This window comes from Crocodylus siamensis, chromosome 4 (genome assembly GCF_052110815.1).
Source record: "Crocodylus siamensis isolate JL-2025a chromosome 4, ASM5211081v1, whole genome shotgun sequence".
Taxonomy (NCBI): domain Eukaryota; kingdom Metazoa; phylum Chordata; order Crocodylia; family Crocodylidae; genus Crocodylus; species Crocodylus siamensis.
This window is the reverse complement of record NC_143398.1, coordinates 201727703-201753757: the sequence shown is the minus strand read 5'-3', so window position 1 is coordinate 201753757 and position 26055 is coordinate 201727703. Positions and strand designations below refer to the sequence as shown.

At 44.5% G+C, this 26055-nt stretch overlaps 1 protein-coding gene across 3 annotated transcripts in view; it reads left to right on the top strand.

Moving 5' to 3' along the window:
* Positions 1 to 24316: 24316 nt before the first annotated feature.
* MTX2 (metaxin 2) overlaps positions 24317 to 26055 on the top strand; it is a 59395-nt gene continuing 57656 nt past the window's right edge. The window contains exon 1 of one of the 3 annotated variants that reach the window (XM_090045391.1): positions 24317 to 24463. In XM_090045391.1, coding sequence (XP_089901517.1) covers positions 24424 to 24463 — 40 coding nt within the window. In that variant the 5' untranslated portion in view covers positions 24317 to 24423. The remainder of the gene's footprint in view (positions 24464 to 26055) is intronic. The other 2 variants (XM_090045389.1, XM_090045390.1) reach the window with 2 other exon arrangements.

The following is a 26055-nucleotide window of genomic DNA, read 5'->3' as shown; positions in this document are numbered from 1 at the left end:
CTAATTCTCATGAAAGTTAGAACAAAATTGAATTTTGCCTTAGTGACTACTTGTCACTCTACATTATTAAGGATTATGAATATTCTGTTATTTCTTGGTTTTATTTTTCTTCAAACTTCTTTAAAACAAAGCCAAAAGGGTGGCCACTTTAGCTCAGTTGTATAGTGGGGTTTAACTATTTACTGTTGGCTTAAGGCTACAATGGATTTTGTTAGGAGGCTTCAGACACGTTCTCATTTTTGGAAGAGACCAAACAAAATATAGTGACCTGCAAGTCCGCACCTGTCATTTTTAATGTTTGAGTGGTATGTGGAAATGTGAGGATTTTGTATTCTTTCACTAGTCATAATGTTCCATGATCACTTATCCCCATGCTAATAAAATGCAAGTGAGAAGAACCCATGGTTGTCTCATTACATAACTTCTTAAATAGTCTGAAAGGGTTGAATCTGAATGGGGGATGTTTGCAAAACAATACAGCAAACTCTTACTTTTTGGGGTAGTCTCTTCACATTATAATGCCTATTACACAGAAAGCTTTGCTTTGAGGATCAACAAGTAATATAGTAAATCAAATACTAAAACAAGGAAGACAATCACTGCATCATCATCTCTATAAAAATGCAATCCTCTGCTCATTTAGTAAAGATTGGGTCACAGAGGTATTCATAAAGAGTAAAGTAAAACAAATGATTGACCGCTATCTCAAAAATGCTTAGACAAAATTACAAATGGTAAGTCCTGTTTGTAGTGCTGCATAAGTTTTAGCTTATACATTTTTTTAAAGCTATGTTGTTCTGCTGGGTAAGCCTTCATAGCTTCTACAAATCATTTTGTGTTTTTTTTTCCAGTGAGACTTACCTATGAAAAAACTCCAACAAAACAACACATACACTATTCTCATGTCATTAATAGATGACAAAGTTTAGACTACTTTTCCCTGCTCCCCCGCTCACTTGGATTCCATATGAGTAGTGTGTGACTGTTGCAAACTTAGACCATTTGTTCTGATTTTTCTCACTGCTTATACATATCAATACAAGAGTTCCTAACTGGGTTGAAACATCTTGTTCAATTAGAGAATGAGATTGAGTAATTTGCAATTACTCAATTTCAAATTCTACAGTATGTTAAAAAAACCATGACACCTCCTACCTCTCCCAAAAGACAAGTCAGTTCATGCTAAGAAGTTACATTCTTGTTTATATAAGTTGATAAAGTAATGGTATATGCAAACTAAATTAAAATATATATTAGTTACTTAGTAGATTGTAATAGACACAGTGCTAATATACACTGGGTACTTATTTATGAGATTTTTTACATCTGTAAACCTCTGCAGTTTCCAGAACAGATTTATGGTATGATGCATAGATCATTCACATTTTTCATGAAACTCTTTTGGCAGGGTAGAAAAACCCACAAAACTCCACAGCTAAGTCACGGTTATTCACTGCTTTTATAGAAATGCTGATCTTCTGAGACTACAAGTTCCTGCACACTGTTTTTCTTGATTAGAATGGGCTGCATCTCCCTCCTAAAGTAGGTTGAGCAGCATAGAGCTACCAGTCAAAAACCTTAGGTCTCTTCTGGACACTGTCACTGAATCATTGTGTAACTTACGGGCCTGTTATTTAATCACTCTGTGTCAGTGTCACACCTTTAAAATGAGGATAATACTGCCTCTTTGATCTCTGTGACTGGAAAAAGTGCTGCACACATGCAAAGTGTTCTTAAAATGTATTGGTATCTGCCCAATTTTAAGAAACTTAGCTGCTGCCCTAGTGCTCTTGGCAAAATGTTGATTATCTGTGATTTAGGATTTTGCCAATAGTCTTAAAATCTCAGATAATGGTGCAGTCTTGGGAGTTTTGTGTAAGCAGGGGATATAGGATTAGATTTCTTACATGTTGCACAAAGGAATGCAGATACCTACAAAACAGCTTCATAAACAGTGTCATTTTCTTGTTTTATCTGTGTTTTTGTTTCCTATAACACTCAAAGTAATAGCCATTGGAGATTAATGGATTGTAAAATGACAATTAAAACAGACAAAAACAATATGGAGCTATATGTTTTGAATTACACTTTTCACCCTTCAGAAGGAAGCTATATTTTCTGATGCATTTCGGCAAAGAGCAAATTGCTTCAGCCACATTACTAAATTCAGAAAATATTGGTTTTAAATGCAAACTGACACACCTAACTATGGCAGCATGCATGGTATATTTCTTATAATGTTATCAGAAGTGTATATGATAACCTATGCCCCTGTAACAATACCCCTATGTCCCTATCAAACTGTTACGTAGTAAATAATACATTTTCATTCTACTTATACAACCTTTGTAAAATGTCTGAAGCCTAGTAATTTCTGTTATGGCACAATATCAGTGGAATCTGAGAGTTAAGACTTTACCCACATTATTCTTCATCTTAACTACCTTGCTATACTAAATCTACATTCTTAATGTCCTTTTTAATGTCCCTTTAACAAGTAAACTAGATTAAACACAATAAAGTTTAAAGTGATATTTGAAAATAGATAAAACCCACTATCACTAAATTTTTAAATGACTAACATAGATTGGATTTTGCCCAGCTACTGTTCAGATAAATGAACAAAAATCTAGCTTCTGTTACTCTCTTTTAACACTATATCCTTCTGGTGTTGGGAGTATTATGCTACAAATTAATGCATTCCTGGATTTATGAATTATATCATTTATAAATGGTGATTCTCTTCATCACCTGAGTGCTTCAAATTAAACGATAATTACAAAACAGAAGTTAGAACAGCTCTAAATAAAACCCATATATCTTGCTCCTTAAAAAAAAAGACTTAACAAATATATATCCCTGAAGTTTTTCAGATTTGACTTTTAATCCCATAAGGAGTAGATCCCCAAAGACTGACCATCCATTAAAAAATTCAAGCAATGAATTCCAGATTGCACAGTTGCAAGAAGTAGACAGCAAGTGATTACTAGACTGAGCCTGTAATAGACAGGAGTATGATTTTTTGTCATATTGCCAGGTCCAAGGCCCTGTAAAGCTTGGCTGTTTTGAAAACCTTGAATTTCACTTGACTGTGAACAGAGGCCCACCTCAGAACAACTGAGAACACCTGCTTTATGACCATAATATGACATCCTACTTAAGAGGTGAGTCAGATGGGACTACCACCAACTCCTCAAGCTTTGTATGGGGTTAAACATATTTCACTACTCTAGTTTTGTGGCTGCAAATATCAGTTAGTGGTGAGGTCCACATGAGGAAGGAAGCATCACAGACCTTTGGTTAACCATAAATGAACACAAATGTATTATATATTGCCAGTATCATCTCTGATCCCAGAGTAGTGATAATTCTAATCTGTCCCAGAGATGAGAACCATATAGTTAAGTGTCAGACATACGTCACCAACAGTGAGAGCAAACACAGCTTCTAACAAAGGTCTGAGAGTGCTTTTCTGTCTGTCAGCCTTACCTAAATTGGATATGAGTTGAGAGCTTGCTTCCAAACATACTCTACCTAGAAAAGTGAAAAACATGGTGCCTAGGTTTAATGAAAATGATGTGTATCACACAGCTCCCCATGTCAGTGCTAGAAGCCATATTGTCAGAGACGTATCAAATGGGAAACAGGACAAAATACACTCCTGAAGGACTTTACATGTTTCAGCCCTTAGAAGCATGTGTGACAATTCTGACATCTTAATATGAAGTGCCTATTTTGATCTATATCCAAAATGCAATTTCTGTCAATACATTTTGTGTTTGATTTCTAAGATTTGTTACTTTAACTGAGGACAGTGAGGAAGCCCCACCCAGCACTCCTTTCAGAGAGGAGATGAAGTTATCATGCTAGCAATTACAGTCCATTAAGGCTCTGGCTTTACTGCCAAAAGAGGTATATTTCTACCATGGGATAAGTAATGCATGTTAGCTATTCCACTATTAAATGCTAGTGTAGATAAAGCACTCACATTATAGTACAAGGTAAATGTAACTGGAGTAGAATTTCATGTGAATCTGACAGACCTGTCTACATCTAGATGCCTTGCCCGAAGAGATACCATTACATGCATGTTTGATAAGCAGCAGACACATTATCAAACTAAATCATGGTTAATTTCAAAGTATACTTGGTGCATGAATTGTGACAGAATACAGATAACAAGAAGTTGCTTTAGCTTGAAGCATATTACTGTTAGCAGATGTTGTAGAAGCTGTGATGAAGTAGTTTGAATATACTCTTGTTGGGTTAAAATGAAGTTTCTTACTGCAAAGGTCATGTAGCTTCTGAGGAGAGTATATGTTAGGTAAGAAAGGCAGAGAAAAATCAGAGAGAAATCCAATCTGAATAATGAAAGCATCTAACACCTACTAAGCTCCCTGGTCAATGTGGGATACGACTTTATGCAAACATAGATAGTAAGTTTATAATTAAAGAAGTAACTATAGAATTGTTCCTTTTTAATGTCTATATGAAGGCTTGATTAAAAGGCCTAGATTCTGTACACTCAGTCCAAGAAACTATGAGGAGTTATCATTGAATGATAAAGATGGTTCTAGGGGATGTGGTAACAATAAAGTAGGAGAGATCAACCAGGGCAGGGTCTGGTGTTGCCTTTGTGTAGGTTTTTCATCTTAGAAATGATTCATGCCTTGCCTAGACTAGGATTTCACTGTTATCTAGATCAGTGGTCTCCAAACTTTTTTGATCATTGCACCCCTATCAGTAAAACATTTTTGAGCACTCACCCCCAATATATGAGTGAGGGCGCCACTGGCAACCCCTCAGCATTGTGGAACTCCCACTCTTCCCTCAGGATACCTCGCATACTGTACGTGACCGACCGTCTGACATGCGGACAGAGCAAGGGCGCCAGTGCTTAAATAGAAGTTCTAATATTTTCTTCCTGCACCCCAATGGATCATTTTGCACAGCCCCTGGGGTGCGCACACCCCAATTTGGAGACCACTGATCTAGATAATGTGCATTAGCTCTTTCACTACAAAAGAAACTCACTTTTGTAGTGAAGATAAAGGCTAAAACTGAATGGGTCCAGACAATGGAGCAAGCATCCAGGGGTCCTCTTGGTCATGGTTTCCTAAAAAAGGATCAAGAAAGTATCTAAGGTGAATAGTAATGAACGCCAGGTGCAGATGGGATAATGCATCTCAGTCTGGTCTAACTTCCTGATGTTACTATTAAAGAGTGCTAACTTTTATGAATGAAAACCCAATATTATTATTAGATCAAATAGTTATGATATCTTTCAAATGAACTCTTGAGCTCATCAAAATAACTCAGACTGACATCCCTAGAAACTGAAATCCTGTGTTTGTTTAGCTGCAGCACAGAAAATAACAATGCAGACTTTGTTACATTATCTCATTAATAGGGGCCTACCTAATTTGCAGGGACTGCCCCGACTTTGTGGTCTCAACACAGTGCCGGTTGCCAGTTTTGCAGCAGAGCGCAGTTGCCCCCTTTCCCCCCCCAATTGGCTGAGGGTCCCTGGAAGTCCCATCCCTCCCCGGAGACTGACAGATCACCATCTGTCAATCTCCAAGGAGGGGTGGGACTTCCTGGGTCCCTTGGTTGTCAGGTGTGGGAGGTCCTGCTGTGCTCTGCTGTTAAAATCTCCACTCTCCCATTCCCCCTAGTGCTTCAGGACACCAGGGCTTCCCACCTCTGTTTTCAGCTCCCTTCCCCACCACCCACTTGCTGGCCATTTTCCCTTTTTTTCTGTGGTCCCTGCATTTTTTCATGGGGACTGGGCTTTTTCACAGGGGACCTACCAAATCTGTGGTTTCTGTGAAAACTGAAATTGCAAATTTGGTAGGTCCTTACTCATTAAGGTGCTTCATACCCTGACCTAGTGAGAGCATCTCTATTAACTAGCATCTCTAACACAGTCTGATATAAACTTTAATATCCCTAGGGAAAAAAAAAGACTTGTAGCTTGTCATGTCCATCTCCTTGATAATGCAGGTTTGTGGCCTATGGTTCATAGTCTGGTATTTATCTAACTCCTTGGTTCACCCAGAGAATCTATACACAGCTTAGCTTATATCATTGCTAGGAAGTTCTTAGTTTGATGTCATTGTTTATTTTCCTCTTTTCAGAATATTTGTAAATTATCATCATTATGTATCCCTTTGAGTTGACAAAAAATACCAAATAGAATAAAGGAGAAAATATTGCTGCACCATTGTTTATACCAATGACATTTCCTCACTTAGGGTAATCAGGAATGAACAGAATATCCCACCTCAAAAACTAAAAGGAGCAGCACAAGATGCTTTACCCACAGCCTTCTACTGGTGCCAGTACAGGAAAAACGATGATCCTCCCTAGCTCATCCAGCCCAGAGTTTCCCAGCATTTTTTGCCCCATGGTACACTTACCTAAGTAAAAAAGCATGGCGGCACAGTGGACGCAGATTGGCGGGATGGGGGTAGCATGTGGTCAGCTGGACACTGACCAGGGGAGGTGTGGGGGGAGCACAGCCAGCCAGACACCGGCAGGGAGGAGTGGTATGCAGCCAGACGGATGGCATTTTGGGCTGGAGCCATGCCCCCTGCCTGACTGGAACCACACTCCCTGTCTGTGTCTGCAGCAGCAGCAAGCAGGGGGCATGGCTCCAGCCAGGCAGGGGCCGTGGCTCCAACACGAAATGCCACGGCACACCTGGACGTGCCTGACGGTACACTGTGGTACACACTGGTTGGGAAATGCTGATCTAGCCTACCTATCTCATGATCGCTGCTAAAAAGAACCATAGCAGGTTTTATATATTTTCAAGTTATTTTACTTAACATCAGAGGTTTACAGACAATGAAGTGGGCGTGGTAATTACAAATGAGTAACAACCACTTTGAACCTGTGTCTTGGGTCAGGGGTGAGCTGCATCTGTGATCTTTCCTCCAGTCTCTCAGATGCTCTCTCCAAGTGGCAGGCCTCTGCCTGGACTCTTTCTTGAATACAACTCCACGGTTCACACCATTTCAGGCTCTTGACTGGCTTCCTTAGGCAAGCTTGAGCCCTATTCCCACTGTCCTGCCACAGTTACTGGGTCAGTTGTGTTTTATATCTTCTTGCTGTCCCTCGGGAACACACTTTTCAGGCAACTGGTACTGCTAACTACAATTCACTTGTTTCTCCACTCTTAAACTACTAGTAGATAGCAGTCACCCTATTTCCAGCCTTATTAGTTCAACAGGTTGTAGTTCAATGAGCTGCAACTGCGTCCCAGAAGACACTCCTCTACGTCTATGTTGAATGGCTGATGGGACTGACTTAGTAAAGAGGGAAAACATGTTGTCTGTTCTTTCAAAAGTGCATGGCAAGCAAGTTATACCACAGGGGCGGGCAATTATTTTGGGCAGAGGGCTGCTTACCCAGTTTTAGTAAGCTGTGGAGGGCCACATGGATAACCCCACCCCTTGACAGGTGCCCCGCCCCCTGGTAACCATCTTGGGACCAATGTCCTAATCTCTTGGGACCAATGTCCCAGGGCCAGTGCCAGTGAGGCCCAGAGCAGGGTCCAGGCTGGCAGGGGTCTGTGGAGCTGAGCTGAGCTGCACCAGCAGGGAGAGAAGAGAGCTGGCTCAGCTCCACAGAGCCCCCTGGCACCTGGGACCCTGTACCCTGCTGCCCTGCTTTGGGCTCGGCTGGTGCCGGCCCCAGGACACCAGTGTAGGCCCCACGCTCCCACTCACTCCCAGTGACCCCCAGCCCCATGGTACACATGGGGGGCAGTGCACAGCCCCCACTGCCAACCTGGGCCCCATACTGGCTCTGGGCTCACCCATCAGGGCTGCACCGTGGCAGCAGCAGCTGCAGCCCTCCCGCTTGCTGCGCTGGGCAGCATTTGCCACCACCACCTCTGGCCTGTCCAGTGCGCGAGCTCCGGGTGGGCAGAAGCAGCAAATGCTGAGCAGCACAGCAAGTGTGTGTGTGTGTGTGGGGGGGGGGGGCACTTTCTTCCTCACCCAGCAGCTGCTGCTGCTGCCCTGCATCCTTGATGGGTGAGCCCGGAGCTGGTGCGGGCCATGGCTGGCAGCAGGGGTGGGTTACAAGCTGGTGCTGAGCATGGGGAAAGTAACCCCTCCCCTGCCCTGGGGCCAGCGCCCCATGTGGGGCTACACAGCTCCACACAGGCTGCGAGTGGCTGTAGCAGGGAGCACCGGCCATGGGGTGGGAGATGGCTGCTTTTCCCCATGCTCAGATTTTCCCCTGGTCCTCCCCTACCCCTGCTAGGGCTTCTGGCTGGGTGGGCGGGTGTGCAGGAGCCCACCGGGGCTTCGCCTGGGTCCTACTGCCCTGACAGGAACCAAGACAGCTTAATATTAATTTTCTAAATTTTTTAGGGTCCCCATGGGCCAGATAGAATGGCCTTGTGGGCTAGATGCAGTCTGCGAGCTATATTTTGCCCACCCCTGATATAACAGGTCTGCATGGCTAGGGCTTGCCTGCCTCTTACTGTCTCAAAGCGTAGGTGACAATATGTGTTGCAAGCACATCTTGCAAAGCCCCTGCTTTAGTTCTGCAGCCCTGCTGCTTGCTCTACCTAAATCAGTGCCTCTCCCTGAGAAATGATTGTCCTCTTTTTCTTTTAACCTGGGTTTTTTAATGATTTAGTGTTCTATGACCTCAGCCTCTGGGCTTGGAAACAATCACCCTTCTCGTGTAGTGATATGCAGGTAGAGAGTTCCTTAATGACTGGCTTAGCCATTGTTAATGCAGAAGGAAGTGACAATTTTCACTCAATATGGCCACAGAAAGTGGTTTATAGCAGTGACCAAGGACAAGTGCATGGCTGCAGACTGCTTAAAAAATGGCTGATCGGGTGAAAGTTTTCATAAGGGTTCAGAGGAAGATGTTTCAAAACAGCATCTTTTGTGATTTCTGTCTGTGCTGCCTCCCAGCTTACCACTGTTTTCAGACTGAGAGGGGGAAAAGGGAGCAGAAAGAGTTCAGTCTGGGCTTTTTCAGCCCCTTCTGAAGGGTGGGGTGGGTGTACTGGAGCCCCACCCAGGTGGGGGCAATCCAATTAACTCACACCACTCTCCAGTGCCAGCTTAGGAACCCCTAGAACAAGCTCCCTCTGCTCCCTTTTTCCATTCCCATTCTGAAAATAGCTTAGGCTGGCAGGGAGGAGGGGCCATTGCTTGGGGAAATTGGCTGCAGGCTAGCAGCCAGCAGCTACAGTAGATTCCCCTCCTCCCTGGAACCAACAGTGAAACCTCTGCTTTGTCTGGGGTATCGTTGTAACTCAGAATGCTGAGTTACCAAGCGTTTTCTGCAAAGTGTTTTCAGTTACAGCAGGGAGCTGCCCTTCTGTCTGTATCCTTAGGGACCTTTGATGTTCTCCTTGGTGGTGCTTTTATCTCTGCCCATATCATTCCTCCTACAAGTCTCATCACTTTTAACTACATCCATTTCACCATAATAATATCAATTAGGAAAACTGAGGCATTTGTAATATTCTTACAAAATAATACTAATACTTTTTTGTTCCCCACAGCATATATAGGCACCTGCTTTAATTTTTCCAAAGTAAGCATACACACATTTGAACAGTGACATTGCTTGCCCCAATATCTTTTCATTCCTCTCTTTCAGATTAGTAAAGCTCAGCCACTGATGAGTAAATCTTATATAAAACATACTTGCAAAGTTTTGTAACTGCATACTTCCTTTGCTTGCTTTTTCTTTCACCATAGTTGGTCCCTAGGGAGAAGCAATGTCAGCTATAAGTCTTGAGAACTATGAGGAAGATGTGGCTGTCCTATTCCCATTCTCTTTTTGTATTAAGTTAGTAGTTTGAAACATAGGAGTATGTCCCAATTTGAAAGTTTCTGCTAGTTCATATGTCTGCACAAAAGATGAGTCAGTGATCAACTTTCTGAGGATATATGGAAGTCATTCTTGCCTGGCAAAAGCTTTTCCTATAAAGATTATAGCTAGTGTTACATTATGTTTAAATTGTAGAAGCATTGATGGTAATAACTAGATTATTCTAGGAAAAGTCACTATATTTAGAATACACAAGAGGACAATCATTTACAAAAATAAAATGTAACTTCTATGTAATTAGGATACATGCAGATTTTGAGAGAGATCAAACAAAAACCACAATAAAAAATTATCTGACAGACTTATGAGGATCTTGGTGTTATGTTTAGTAGTACAATGGAAAAGTAAAAATGCCTTTAATGGCTAAGAACAAAGAACGGGCTACCCTAAATTTAAAGCATATGAAAGAAGGATTCCTTCACTCCATGTTCAAAAAAAGATCTTAAATAAACTTCCTAATGCCCCTGACCGCTCCTGTCAGAACCAGCTCCCAGTTGACTAAACTTGTTCTTTTCCTGTCTGGAAAATGCTGATTTGTTAAAACTGGAGTATTTTATTGTAATATGTCAGTTTCAATTTTTTTTTGTCAGGAAATTTTTTCAGGTCTGGGAGTAGACTTGATCATCTTAGAGAGAAGAGGAGACTGAAACCCATCCCAGAAAAGCTTATTCCAGAAAAGCTTAGAAGGCTACCCGATTGACTACAGCAATCACCTACAGTGTGGTTAATCCAAATTCACATTCCTACTCTAATGAATATGTAAATGATCTATATACAGTGGAATTGCTCCAAAAAGAAAGACTGAGAGACTCACCTCAGAGTAGAGACTCTCCTCACTCAAGCAGGCACCAGGGATGTTGGAGTCCTTTTTTCTAAGGACTTGGGACTGTCTCCCATCTCCCTGGTGCAAGCCCTACTTCTGAACAATTGTTTTGAAGTGGATTATGCTCCCATTTTCCATAAAAGACTTAAAAAACCAAAAAGGTCTGGTTCCGCCCAATGCAGAATGTGAAAAAAAATTCAAATCTCAACCACTTTTACAAGATGGAAAAACCATTTGTCACCCAGGTCTACAGTTTATCAGAGCGCATCCCTCTTACTGTGCATTGCATATAGTCAGTTCCTCATTTCTACATTCCTGGTATGGAACTGTGATGATTTCTATGGCAAGAAGGAAAAGGATTCTCTTTCTATGCCAGCCTCTCATAGGGGGTTTATACCTAATCAAAGTATTAATAAGCCCTCTTTAATATTTACCACACTTATCCAGCAACTGCCTGCAGTTCTGCTCTTTAATTTTTCAGATAGCATCTGCAGGTTATAAGCAGGTTTCCTCAACTTAACAGGAAAGTTTCTGTTACTCATCACCAAGATTAACAGGGTACTTCAAGATTTTGCAGCACTGAGACATGATGCACAAAGACCAGATTGGAATTTAACATTGTCACCACTTGAGATCTAGGGTCCGATCACAGGGACCGTGATAATGAGGATCATTTTTATTAAGTCATTGCTTTGACATTCTTGGAGTTTCAGCAGTCTTATTGTAATCCTCACTTGAAAAGATAATTGGACTTGATTCTGTCTATCCCTTTGTGGGGAGATGTGGGAGGCATGCGTATGTGCAGAAGATGCAAAGAGCACTGAGACTTTTGACTCCCCTTTTCTTGCCTTATCCTTTTGAAGAATGGAGATGCTGTTTCCTGCTAGTGCCCCTGCTGGCACTAGCTGCTAGCAAAGTGGCAAGGATTTGAGTGGAAAAAGTTGTAGTCCAGCTTCAATTCTGGCTGACTCCCTCTTCTCTCTCTGTTGAGAGTGCCTGCTGCAAGATGCCTCTTTGCAGTCTCCTCAAATGTAAGCCACAGTTTAGAAGCTAGAACAAGGGTTGACAAAGTTTTTGGGCAGAGTGCCAAAAACACCCACAACTTTGACTTGGAAAATCTTGGTGTGCCAGGGCAGACAGCAGGGAGCCACGAGGGGCCTGCTATTTGTTGTCACAAAGCAGCCCCAGCTCCTTCCTTGCCATCTGTCCAAAGGTACGATGCCAAGCAAAACGCTTTTGCGTGCCATGTTCTGGCACCCATGCTTGGGGTTGCCTACCCTTGTGCTAGAATTTTATCCTATGTAATTTAAGCCATATGCACTTGTACATGGGCAGTTCTAGATTTTTGAAAATCTGGGTGCAGATGGTGAGGTGCATCATCACATATAACACAACACACATTTTTCTTCAGAAAGAAAGTAGCAGCTTTATGTAAGGGGGGTTGGGTCATGCTACCTGGAGCCAAGTTTTCTCTCTGCTGTAATAGTAGTGTTGTGTCCTTCGAAAATTCCCCTGCCACACCTTGATGTTAGAGAGAGAGGTACCAAACACTTTGAGACAAAAAGCTCAGTCAAGGGCTCACGAGGTTTGCTTATCTTCACAGGGCTCCACGTCCCCATACTCTGCCCTAACCACACCATATGTTCCAGGCTTGCTGCTGCTTGCCTACTGAACTGAGGGTCCAGTCTTAGTTCCGTGAATGCTGTTGCAATTAAAATGGAGTGCTTAGTGCTTAGGAAGATTGACTTCTATCAATAGTCAGCAGACAGGCTTTATTAATTAAACAATGAGCTATATAGGAAAATGACAGGTAGGCTATTGCAATCTACAAACAACATTTATAATTAAGTCCAGTATATTTCTAGCCGTAATAGTGGTTCTCTCACCAGCACAGGCAAAGAAGCAGTCCTGATCTTTGCACCTTCTCATCAGGTGTGGTTCCATCGTGGAGGGTGGTCAGCTGGGCGTGGGTTATGATGGGTCAGTGTGGTGTTTCCCTTCTGAGATGAGTGTGCCTTGCTGGCAGCTTCATCCTTCTCTTAATCTTCAAAGCATATTTTTCTTGATGTGTTGAAGATCAGGGTCCAGATAGTGATGACAGTGTGGAGGTCATTGTCCTTTGGTTGTGTCATAAATGTTAGCCTTTTGGATCCATTTCTAGTTGTTGTGGATAAAACTGATATGCACAAAAGCCTTAATCCCTCTGAAGGCATATCATTTGCTTAACTATAATATGGCTTGATTGCTCAAGCCCAACACCCTAAACCAGAGATATACTACTTGATTTAATTGCAGTAGGACTCGATTACTTGAACTGAGCACCTTAGACCCTGAATTGTAAGGCACTGTATAGGTTGTTGTGATAACAGGGCAGAGCCCAAAATATTTCTCAACTGGCATGGACACCTAGATAGGTGAGGGATCTGATAACAATGGAGAGGCAATCACTTTGAAAGCGGAACTTATTCATAATCAATTTAGAGAAGTTGGGCATGGGGGGTACTAGATACCAGAGCCAGAGATGAGATTAACTGTATTGTTATGTTTCAGGTGGTCCCATTCATGAGTTTATATTCTTGTGCAAAAGGGCACTGATATTATAATTTAGTCATCTGAATTTTGCACATAGGTTCAGACAAGCTCTGTGTCCAGCAAACCCCCTAGGTGGGATCTTCTTCTAAGTTGGCTGCTTGCCCCGTTCTTCCCCTCACAGGTCCCAAGACAGCCACCTCTCAGTTCTAATCCCACCCTTACCTTCAGGGTTGGGATGAATTTACCCCTCCTGGGGTGCAATCTTGTCTGTGTCTCTTTTCTCTTCTAGAGTCCCAAAGCAGTTATCTCCACTCCTTGGAACTGGATTCACCGACAGAGCAGTTTCCTCCGTTGCTTCACCGGCTCTTCCCAAGTAATTTCAGGGACTGAGTCGTTCCTCCAAGCCCTGGGATCAGTTCCTCCCCTTGTCTCGTTCCTCCTCTTGTCTTCTCTATCTGCCTTCATTCATTAAGTCTCAGTACAGTAAATGTCTAATTTTCAGTAATACCGAATGACCACAAAATAAAGGGAAACCAAAAGGAGTCAGGGAAAATGTAAGGAAGGATTGAGCACCTCTAAAACTTAAACTGTAAACATCCTTTTGAGCAACTTTGAGAGAGGAAATAATAAGTATGGTGAACAGAAAAGAGATATGATGCATCTTTTCTGCATATACTCTGCAGATGCTTTGTTTGTTTTCAGAAATGGTGTTTTGACACCTTTTCATATATATGAAAATCTTGAAATCCATGATGTTGGAAATGATCATGCAATATCCTTCAGGAGTGTGAAAAATGCCCTTGGACTATTATTTTTATAGATGTATGTTTCTAGAATTCATACTTTGTTTGGTGTGTACAGTTCAATAAACAAGTGGTAATACTGTGTTTGATTAAGGATATGGTGCATGGAGGGTAATACCTGAAAAAAATAAGAATTTTATAGCTCTTTTGCCCTTTTAATATATATATAAAAAAGGTATTGGGAAAATAAATTTAAACTTTCTTTCTTTCTTACCCAGCATCAAATCCTGCCGTTGGTTGAATGCACTTAGATAGCTGCCATTGGAGTTTCTGGGGGCTGCACACAGGCACGAGAGGTAAAAGTTTATCATGAATTTTTCACTCATGGGCTGTCCACCATTCTTTTGAGACTGCCCTTTCCTGTTGAAACCAATGAAACTGTGTGTGTGAATCAAAGATTTGTCTCCATCCGTGCTAAGTCAAACTTCTCACTTACAACCCGCTGTGGTGGAGGAGCCTACTTGTGGTTGGTCACCATACTGGTCACACCTCTGTCTAGGGCAGTTTACCCAGTCTCACCTGCCATGACTTGTTGAGATATACAAGATAATAAGTGGGAGGCTATGCGTTTTAATGTTCTGATGCCAAGGGGTTTATACACGGCTCCAACCTCCCATTACTGTGTCTCATGCATTGCAGATGGCATTCAAAATTATAGTTGCTCCCAACAGAAGCCAGGGCAAACTGCCCCTTGCTGGGTCTCTTACAGTGTTCTCATTCACGCTACACCCTCTCACAGGCCTTCATTCATTCACCCCCTCTCACAGGGCCTCTTTCACACTGCCCCTCACTGGGCCACTCACAACCCACTGTTCCTCTGAATTGCCTTTGGACCATCAGGCTTGCTGACATACACATGTAGGCCCAGAGTGTATGTAGACATGCCTATATACACTCTCCCACAGCCCTTCGGGTGCCTCTCTTATGCCTAACACTAGACTGACTTTAGCCGCAAGCACATCTCTGGGCACTTGGCTCTTCTTGCTCCCCTTCCTGGGGCCCCTCTCTCACTCCTCACTGGGGCCAATTCTATGTCCCCATCCTGGGCTTGGGGTCTTATACCCCCAGGGACTCAGGTACATTTCTCTTAGTGTACCTGGTCCCATTGTCTGATCTATAACCTACTGGATAGTGGGGGCTAGAGTTATAAGGTGCCTCTACCTGCCTTTCACTGGGGAGGCAACTGGCCTGGCATTTTTGGGGAGCTGCCCCACCACAAGTAGCCCCACCAGGCTATCATTCCCCAGCAGGGTGCAATTTCAAGTCATACCCAGGACCAGGAGCCTCATGCCATCCTCATAGCTCCTGCCCTTACCTCCAAGGTATTCCGGAGCAGCCGCTCAGCCAGATGTTGTTGTGCCAGCTGTCAGCAGAGACTGCTGGCTCAGTCCTGAGGGCCTGAGCTAAAATGGAATCTGCTCAGCTCTGTCCTCCAAGTACAGGGAAGGTCATGTGACCACCTCATCAGGGCTGGCTTGCAATCAAAGCCCTTAAAGTGACAGGTACCAAAGGCACTCTGTCACACTCGCTTCTCATTTTAAGATGCCCAATGTGGTACTTGGGACAGGGTGACAATGGTGTATGTATTTATATAAAAATGTACCTAGTACTCATTAAAAGCCATGATAACCGTAGCAGGGCACCAGGGTGCCTGCTACTAGCAGTAGGAATAGGGATGCTGAAGCTCCCTGAAGCAGCACAGATGTGGGTTGCTGGGGCAACCAGGCTGGTCACATGACCAAAAAGGGGCAGGGCCAGGCCTTTATAAACAGCTAGGCCAAAGCCTAGCTAGCAGTTCCCTCCAGACAGCCGCAGGAGCAGGAGCTCTCTGGGAGAGCTGAGCAGGCCGAGTGGATGGTTGCTGCCTGACCACACTGACCAGCTGCAATGATGCAGGGGTAGAGAGGACCCGGAGGGAGGTATGGTTGAGAGCCAGCATGGCGTGGGATTTGTATGATAAGCCTGGGGCTTATGTTATGTTGTGGCTGGCTGGCTAATAGTGTGGTTTAGTTACCATTAAACCGGAGGACCCGGTGAGGCTGAAGGGGTGTAAGAAGGCCTCACGGGGGCTCCCCAGTAGCTTGGGGGTTCCCGGTGCCCAGTGGGGCACAGCGAGCGGTGCCAGTGGGGCACAGCTGTTTGCGCCAGTGAGGCGCAGTGTGAGGGGGCAGAGACCCCAACCCTGAGGTTGGAGTTGGCCCCTCAGGGAGATGATCCTGAAGAAGGGCAGGGGGCCAGGCACGGCTACAGCCACCTGAGCCCCAAGGTGCGAGAGGCGCGGCATAGACCCCAGAAGGGGCAACGAGTGTGAGAAGTGCGGCATAGGCCCCAGAGGGGGCAAGCCCAGTAGGGCATACGACCCGGAGGAAGGGTCAGGGGGCCAGGCACGGCTACGGGCCACCTGAGCCCCGGGCACGAGAAGCGCAAGCAGCGCGAGGAGCACGGCACAGGTCCCAGAGAGGGCGAGGGAGCGTGAGAGGCGCAGCTTAGGCCCCAGAGAGTGCAATGGGCACATGAAGTTTGGCTTAGGCCCCAGAGAGGGCAACACGTGTGAGAGGCGTGGCAGAGGCCTCAGAGAGGGCAATGGGCGCGAGAAGCGCGGCTTAGGCCCCAGACAGGGGGCGCTGGTGGTGAAACCAGCTCAGGGGCACCAGGTAGGGTGCCGAAGCCCGGTGGGGCGAGTTAGGGAGAAGCCCCAGTTGGGCAAGTGACCCAGACGGTGGTCCAGGGGGCCAGGCACGGCTGCGGCCACCTGAGCCCCAACCGGGTGCGGGACCTGGAGAGGGTCCCGGAGGGCTCCGCACGGGTGGAGACGCTAAAGAGGCACCAGAGTAAGGCACCGGTGCGTGACGAGCACCGGGACGCCAGAGAAGGGTGCTGGTGCGTTACGAGCATGGGGGCGCCAGGTAGGGCGCTAAAGGGTAAGGACTTGATAACGTCCGGGAATAGCTGCGAGGCTTGGGGCGTGCTGAAGGGGAGGTAGGAGGCACGCATTGCCCATAAGGCTGGGGTGTGTTGGGGCACCCACTGGGAACAGAGATAGTATCAGCATAGTGCCTAGGTGATAGGTGGCAGCCTCCTTAATTGAACCATTTGACATCAAAGACGTGGCTGGCGAGGATAAGAGGGTGCTGAATCACCTAATTGGCATGGCAGGAGGGGTGCTAGTTGGTTCATGGCCGCCCTCAGGCCCCACCCTGTGACAATAACATTTTTGCCCAGATTTTTCTGCTTTGCAAATTTGCATTCTGTGCTGGTACAAAGTGCCTGGAAAACCAGCCAGTACAGGAACATGAAGTTACTGTACTGCCAACTCCCTCCTACTGCTTGGAAAAAAGTGTATTCTCAGTGTTTCCCTGCATCTCAAGGATCTCTAGGTGCCATGATACCCCACTGGGCCTCCCGTCAGATGCTCTTACTCCAGGAAACCAGTACAGCAAAGAGCTGGCCCAGGACTGAAGGTGTGCCATGTTGGTTTATTTGTGCTCTCTTTGTGTGAGAGCTCTTCTTGACTGCTGTCAGATCTGCTCTCCACCACAAGCAGATTATAAAAAGGGCCTGTTTCCCCTTGTGTTTTCAAGAGTTTGAAAACTAGGATATTTGGGTAAGGTGCTATTTCAGTGGAAAACAACCATTTTGGGTTGGTGTATAACCATCAAAAGTTTTCTTATGTTTCATCAAGTGCTCAGTTGCCATAAGCATGCTGTCTGGAGACAGAAATTACTGCATAGTTATGTAAGGTTCTTTGGGTAGATGTGATATTTTTTATTAGACCAAGCGTGTACTAAAAGATATCACATCTGCCCAAAGAACCTTGCTGCCTATGTCCTTAGACTAACATGACTTCAATCAAAAACCCTGATGCATGGTTACAGTGCACCAGCCACTTACTGAAGAACTGTTGCTGAACATCCTCGGGTGGCTCTTGTGGAGGGGGACAGGAGGTGTTAAAAAGTTGTATGAAGCCTGAAGTAATTACTAGGAGGGGGAGACATCATCGGACTGCAAGGACTGGTAGCTTCAAATATAGCACAAATAAACTGCTTAGTGTCAATTAACATTTTAACAGGGCTCTGTAGATGAGAAGTGCTATATCAGTGTTAGGTATTATTAATGTGTGTGTGTTTATATCCACATTAAACTGGACTTAGACTAATATGTGTGTTTTGCATGCATCATATGACTCATGATAGAACTTAATAAACATCAAGCTGCTATCAACACACTTTTGCATCCTGTGGGGTTCCTTTTAGTCTTATGGATTTGGTCCCCAAACCCAAGAAACTCAATTTTAAAGTAGACAATACCCAGCAGATGAAGCTATCTTAAAACAAAAAACCTCCAGACATCCCTTCTTCCTAAATACTCCAGCTCCCCACCCAGATTTTATGAGCAGAAGATTTACATTGTAGGCAATAGAGTGTGCACTTGATGGTAGTCATGGTTTTTGTGCCATACATATTTTAATTAAATAATAATAAAAGAGAGAATAATGAAAATAATATTCAGTAATCAAGGTATTACTGAAACAGTTTGACAATATTAAAGACCTGATTATGACACCAGCCTTGGGACTTAGCTGGTGAAACAATCCCTAACCTAACCCCATTTTGACACTTTTAAATGGGTCTCTCCTGCTATCATTTTAGAGTTTTAGACTAATCATTAACACCTTCACTAGCAACGGTAACCCCTATGGACAAAGGATACAGATGGATTGTAGGCAGGGCTATACTCCATCTCTGAGATCTTGTCTACAGAGGGAAATTGACCAGCATAGCTAGTACAGAATAATCATTCCATTGTAATGTTGTTGGCTAGTTTTCCCCTGTAGACAAGCCCAAAATTATGAGCTAGTACAGTGACTAGTGAAACCGGTTCCCTAACCTCTAGGTATCAAAACAATATTATCACGATCAATATAATCATCCAGCTTTTTTCAACAAAAAAATGGTCATGACAAGATGCCTTTGAGGGTAGAAAGCCAAGTAATCTTTGGAGGGTAGGGAAATTCTCAGAGCTCCAAAAAAGATTTGGGGTGAACAAAGGGGAAAAGGGTACACAACATATCTACAGATTGATTCCACATGAAGCCTAAGCCTCTTAGTACTGCATTTTTCTGCAGTTTAAACCTCTCTTTCTTGCTGAGTTTCTGGTCATAGTGCGAATGACATGCACTTGATATTTCTATTTAAGATTTTATAAGAAACTTGCTGCCATGGTTGAGAAGCCATGTATATGGCCATGTATATGTTCTATACAAACACTAGAGACCAATTCAGCCCTCGGAATTTCTGTTTCAGTCTATGATCAAATCAGTATTGAAGATGATAGGTCTGATATCTCATAATGTTGATGGGCCTTATGTCCTGTGATGAGGTGTTCTCCCTTTAAAATTAGGGGATTTTAGGAGATGTCCTTATAATATGACTTAAGGACAGAGGGGAAATTAATTTGCAATAGGAAATCAAGGAAAGACTTACAAAAATGGCAGAGTTCAGAACCATTCACTGTGGTTGATCTATATTTCCTCTTTTTTCTTGTGTCTAATAGTCTAGAATGTAATTTGATAACTATTGGGATATTTCACTTGCTAAATTCTGAACTCTGAATTAATTTGCATAATCCACTTATGCATCCAGGAGTAGAATTGAACTGTTTGTATCAAACTGAATTCTATATAAAAAAATGTCTTCGTAATTATGTGTTAAAATATTAATTTGGTATTGGCTACTGCTATCAAGCTTGGCCATATCTTTACCTGGACAACCTGGGGATGTCCCCAGAAGTGGAAACGTGTTTCCCCAGGGATGAACATGAGGAACACCCATGCCATGCATGCTCTGGTGCATGGCACGTTGCCCTGGGTGGGGTAGGGGAGGCTAGGGCCAGCAACTGTGCTGGCCCCAGCAACCTTACCTAGGGTCCTGGGGGCCTCTGGGAGCTGTGGCCATGGAGATCCTACAGCAAGGAGCCAGACTGGCAACTGGGGTATGGTTCTGGCCAGTCAGGCTCCGGTTTTGGGTGGTGAGCATTGCCACCATGTATGCTGCCCCACTTCTTTTAGGCTCAGGTTTTTTTGACCCCAGGATATCCTGGGTTCAAAAACCACCCCTGCATTGCAAATAAGCAGCGTGGCGAACACCTGCATGTGCAGCATGTGTGTGGTATGGCACCACAGATGGGTCTGCAGTGCCACATACCACATGTCCACGCTCATTTGGATGCACTCCCTGTATCCAATGCTTTTTATTCTTAGCCTTTCCCATTATTTATGATGGTGAGTGGACTTGAATAATCAGTACCCAGCAACTTAAAATCTCAGTGTTCACATAGAAAGATATCTTATTTCCCATGATTCTTTCAGCCTTTTGTAATTTTCTTATCATTCAGTTTACTACTCTAATTGGGAAATCTAGCTTCCGTTAGCATTTTAAAACAATCACCCATGTACCACATCTCTGATTCAGAGCTTCACATTCTTTTGTCTCAGATTACTTCCTAGGTCTATTTTTGGGCTATTGCTATAATTAGGAGGCTTGCACTTTAATACAAGGAGCTTTGTTTTAATAATATAGCGCAATGTTTTAAGTTGACGACATGTACTTTGAAAATTACTTTGCAAATGTTCATAAAGCTATATATTTGTTCACAAATATGTTATAGTCTTTCACAGCATAGACAATTTAAGAATGCGCCCTGTAAGACTTATGATATATTGTTGCTTTATCTGGACCTGGCAACAGACTGAGGTCATCCTGACACCGAGTGAGTCATTTTTAGTTCTTACTAAAATACAGCTGAAAAAGCATTAGGTGGTATGGCAGAATAATGAAATAGCTTTTTCTATCTCTTGTATCTACTATGTCATCTAGATATTAGATGTACAGTTGAATTGTATGGTATGTCTTTTGATTTTACATATGCTTTCTATTATAGAGGTAAGAATAAAATAAATGAATGTATATCGTGATGTAAGATAGCCATCTTAGGGAAGATCTTGGTTTGTGGTGGAATGGACAAGGCTAGATCCTTTATCGAGTCACCCTAGGTATAGTTCCATGCATCCATTATATCCCTAAGGAAGACTCATACTGCATATTCCAGATTGAGATATCTGCAGTCATCCTACAGCCAATAATACCTTATTTCATTTTCATATCAGAAAAATAACTCTTTCATACCAGAGTTAAAATCTCTGCAGTATTTCAGAAGTCAGCCATGTGTACACTGGTAGGGAATTTTGCATCAGTCATGAGTTATATAGCAAATGTCATCATGTCCCAGACATACACTTTACTTCCACTTACTGTATAGTGATGTGGCTAATATTCAAACCACCAGTCCATCACAATAACCAGAATTATGATACATATTCTCATCCATTAAGATATTGGGCAATGCTTCTTGATGCTAGTAAACTTGTTCTAATTTTGACTGCCTTCCTTTGTGTCTATATTTCTAAGCTGAATTATTATTCCAATGCTAAACCATAATGCAGAATGATGGTCTTCAGTATGTTATGTGTCTCGTCACAGTTTTATGAAGTATGAATTTCCCTGTGGACAGTGCAGAGCTGTACACAGACTGGACATTGTAGAACCATTGAACAACTAAAAGTAACACCTTTTTTTTGCAATCTTTGGTATGAAAGGATAAGATTTCATGGGCAGAACTAAGATTGCTTGGTGTCTTAACTATATATTTTCATACTTCCAGATATTTTGATTTAATTTTAGCTGTGCAGTTTCTGAGTTTCCAGTGTGTTCTGAAGATAAAGGTATTTGTGTGAGGCTTCACCTGATGCAAAACCAGTATCTATTTGCATCATTAACTCCAGTCTAATACAATTTATTGTTAATTTATTTTATTAGCAGCTTTGTTTGTTTTAAATTTGAATGATTGGGCTTGCTCTTTGCAAATGGAACCAGAGGACAGATTCTTCACCCTGCTGGAGTGTCCCAGAAGCATGACAATGCCACAAGAGCTCTTTACCTCTTGAGATTCCCTCCTTTCCAGGCTACACTGATGGGTTTCATTTTGCTCTTCAGTACTTAAATGAGCTATGTCAGGCCTATGAGGATTATCTTCCTATCCCCCTCCTTTCTCTTTCTTTGCCTGAGAGTCCCTGCACAGTGCCTACTTATTTATTCTCCTTTCCTCCACACCTCCACAATTCTAGAGAATTCAGGACACTGCCCCAGTGATCTCAGCTCCTCTTTGACTGTAGCTCATAATGATTAAGATTCCTAAGTAACTCGTCTCTGGACAAGATCTAATTTCCAAAGCCCCCAAAAATGTATCTTTGTCAGCTATTTGGAGCTCTGAAAACATATGCAGAGCTGCCAAGAATCCTTCCTTATATTTGATGCACTTGCAGTTCTCCACTATATGATCAGATAAACCAAAGGGTGTCTCACCTTCCCTGCACTATGGGGCTTGTTTGTCACAGTGAGATCAGACAGGGAGCAACAGGGCAACCTTCTTTATTATACTGGTACAATACCAGCAGAAAGCTTAACTGAAGGCTTGCAAGCAAAACAGTGGGCAGAACATGAGGAACAGTGCCACCTACTGGCAGAAGCACAAAACACAGACATAACACTCCATGGGTAAAAGTCTGTTCCTCATTCTTCCTGCAGTAATTCCTCTCAGCCACTGGGGGCAATGATGGCCCCAGACTTGAAGGCAGCCAGGTTGCCAGTTTGGATCTCCTTTGTTGGCTTTCTGTGCCATCAGCCATGGTGTGGTGATCAGGGACAGATAAGCTGGAGAGAGCTGAACACTCAGGATCAGGGCACAGTCCTGGATCTCAGAGCTGTGTCCTGGTGTTCCCCGGGACTTCCTGACACACAGGGAGATTGGATGGGGGTTAAATAGAGAACAGAATGAGGGGGCTACCAGAGGGGCTGAATCCGTCAACTGCCTTCCCACCCTGTCTCCTTTCCCTGGCAGAAGGCAGGGCAGGGTGGCACCTTAGAGACTAACTTGTTCAGAGAGATATGAGCTTTTGTAGGCAACATGCCTACTTGGTGACTTGCTAAGAACTTCATAGTATGTGATGAAGTAGGCCATCACCTACGCAAACCCATGCGTCTCTGAACAAGATGGTCTGTAAGCCAGGGATGTGGAAAATATAGCCCATGGGTCAGATTCAGCCCACCAACATATTTTATCTGGCCTGTTGCGGGTCTTTGTGGGGAATGGAACATGGCTTTGCCCTGGCCCTCTCCTGTCACCGCCCCACAATCCTGGCCCCAGCTGCCCATCCTGGTGCCCACCCACCCACAGCCTCATCCCATCTGCTTGATCCTGGGATGGTTTTTATGGAGACCCCACTTGCTCGCTCCACCTGGTGTGTCTGAACCAATCTACCACTTAGGGAGTTTTGATGAGCTGTAGTGGGCCCTGGGGAGCAGGCGGGGGTGATGACCAGCTCACAACGGTTCACTAAAACTCCCTAAGTTGCTCCTCAGCCCAAATAATTGCCCACCCCTACTCTAAGGAGCAACCCGGCCCCGCTTTGTGCGTGACATCAGATTAACATGGCCTAGCCACCTCTGTCTCACTCCCAACACTGTGCCAGCAGGACTCAGACTCCTGTCAGTCATCCTCTCGTTACCTTCACTTCACCCTCCGTCTCTGTTCTCAGTGCTCATGGAGACCAGCTTGAGGGAAATCAATGGCTCTTGCCACCTGTGAGAAATGTGACTCATGGAGCTGGGAGAACTTGGCAGCTAAACAAGCAGTCCAGAAAGGCATGAAACGGGGGGAGAGACAACTGAACTAAGAACAGAAGCAGTTTATCCTTCTTAACATCTTTGGTTTAGTAACCTCTAAAATAAAAACCTTCTTGCCTCACAGGCAGTGGAGCAGATGAAGGAATGGGATTAAAGTCCAGTTGGGGGTGTGTGTGTGTGTGGGGGGGGGGGCACACAAGAGTTAAAAATCCAGCTGTTGTGGGAGGGAGGGAGAGCAAAGGGGATTCAAATATGGTTTGATTAGATACCTCAAACATCTGGCTGATACAGCCATGTCATCTGGCAAGAGGGACTGAGAAACTGGTGCTGGGGAAAGCCGGGAGGCAGTGGGCACTGCCGAACTCCAGGGCACAGACAGTGGTGATGAGTGTCTGCTGGAAGAGAGCCCTACAGTCCAGATCTGGCCCCTGCCTCAGGCCTGTCTACACTTGGCTGTGATTGCGTCTGCGGGCCTAAAGCACCAGCCCTGCTCCCGTCTTCCGGGCTCGGAGCCGCCTCCTCCGCTCCCGCGCGCCTGGCCCACACCCCGCGGCCGGGCGGGGCCGGGGGCGGGGCGGGCCCCGGATGCACTCGGCGCGCGCGGCCCCAGTTCCTGTGCGTGCTTCAGCCTCGCGGGGCCGGGCTGGGCGTCATGTCGCTGGCGGCAGAGGCGTTCGTGAGCCAGATCGCAGGTAGGGGCCGGGCGAGGCGCGTCGGGCTTCTGGAGCCGCGGAGTGGCCGCTCCATACCTCCGACCAGCTCCGCGGCCGCCCCCGGGCTCTTCCTGGCCTCCGCCCGCTCCCCGGGCGCCCCTCGCACGTGGGCCCGCGCCCTCCCCCGCAGCCTGTCCTCCATGCCCCTGTGCTCCGGGCTTGCGGGGTGGGGGGGGCGAGTACTGTTGGGACCAAGCTGAGGCCCCCCCGGTCCCTGGCTTGTCTAGGGGGTCACTAGCCCGCCGCCGTGATCAGCCCCGTCCCCGAGAAGCGGCGATGTTCTTGCTGGAAGTGTTGCCTGGCAGTCTTGCTTCAGGCCAGTGGGCCCTGGAGGCAGGCAGGCAAGCTGCGCTGGAGTTAGGTGTCAATGTGGTTTTGTGGCTATGTAAAGCGTGAAACAACTCTTTTTTTTTTTTCTGGTAGCCAGGTAGGTTTCCCAAACAGCTGGCTGCTACAGGTTTGTAAGGACAGGAAAGAGTAGTGCAGTCACCCAGCCTGACCACCTGTATCGTGCACACAGCTGCATTTCACCACCTGATCCCTTTATCAAGTCCTTAAACTTTGGGTGATGTAGGGCCTGCTTTTATCTTCATCTAAAGATGTCACGTGATGGAGACTGCAGCATAATCCTAGGTAAGTCATAGTTAGCCAGTGGTGTGTTCACCCACCTAAATTTGTCCAGCTTTACCTGGCCCATAAGAAGGGAAAGTGTTAGATTAGCAGAAGAGACTAAAGTACTCTTTGGGTAGGAGAAATGGGAACCAGTGACACTGTAGAAGCATCTGTTGGTTCTAAGAAATGCCAAAATGATGCTCCACTTCTGTGGGGTTTAGGATTTACCAAATTACAGCTACTTCTCTTGCTCCATCTGAAGAATTGTTTCAAACTTTCCCCCTCAGGTTTTGAAGCTGAGTCTTGGTAGGCACTTAGCGTTGACATGTGATTCAGTGCAGCTCTGCTGCATAAGCTGACATAAACCTTGTCATAAAATACAAGGAGTACAAGTTGTCAAAAATTTTAGGAGAAAAGATGTTCTTTTTCTGTTTTCAGGGGAAAATACTTCATTCATGGTTTAGCTCAAGTAGTTTAGGAGCATCTTGATTTTCTTCACTGAAAACCTAGTTTTCCCTTTTTAAGTTAATAAATCTAGTGATTTCATTTTTTTCCCCTACTACACATGCTGTAAATTCTGCAGGGGCATAGCATGTTGCGATCTCTTTGAACTTCAAAGCAGGAGGATCAGAATGTTTGTCTCCTGGCGAGACCTTCCTTCACCCTTAAAAATCTAAATCAGCAGCTCTTGCATAAGAACTTAACTGCTGCATATTAAGGACTAGAAATGCCTGCCTCCCTGATTCTCACTGTGAAAAAGATTAACCAATAGGAGTGATGAGGCTAAGTCACTTAGTCACATTTGAGAATTTTGCTGTACCCTTGTCTTAAACACCAATAGCATACAGCTGTGTAAAAACATCGGTGCAAGTGATGTTAAGTTCTTTTGGGCAAACTGGATGAAGGAGGTTAAGGCATTTATTGGTGCAGATGAAAATCATGGTCTTTTCTGATGTATT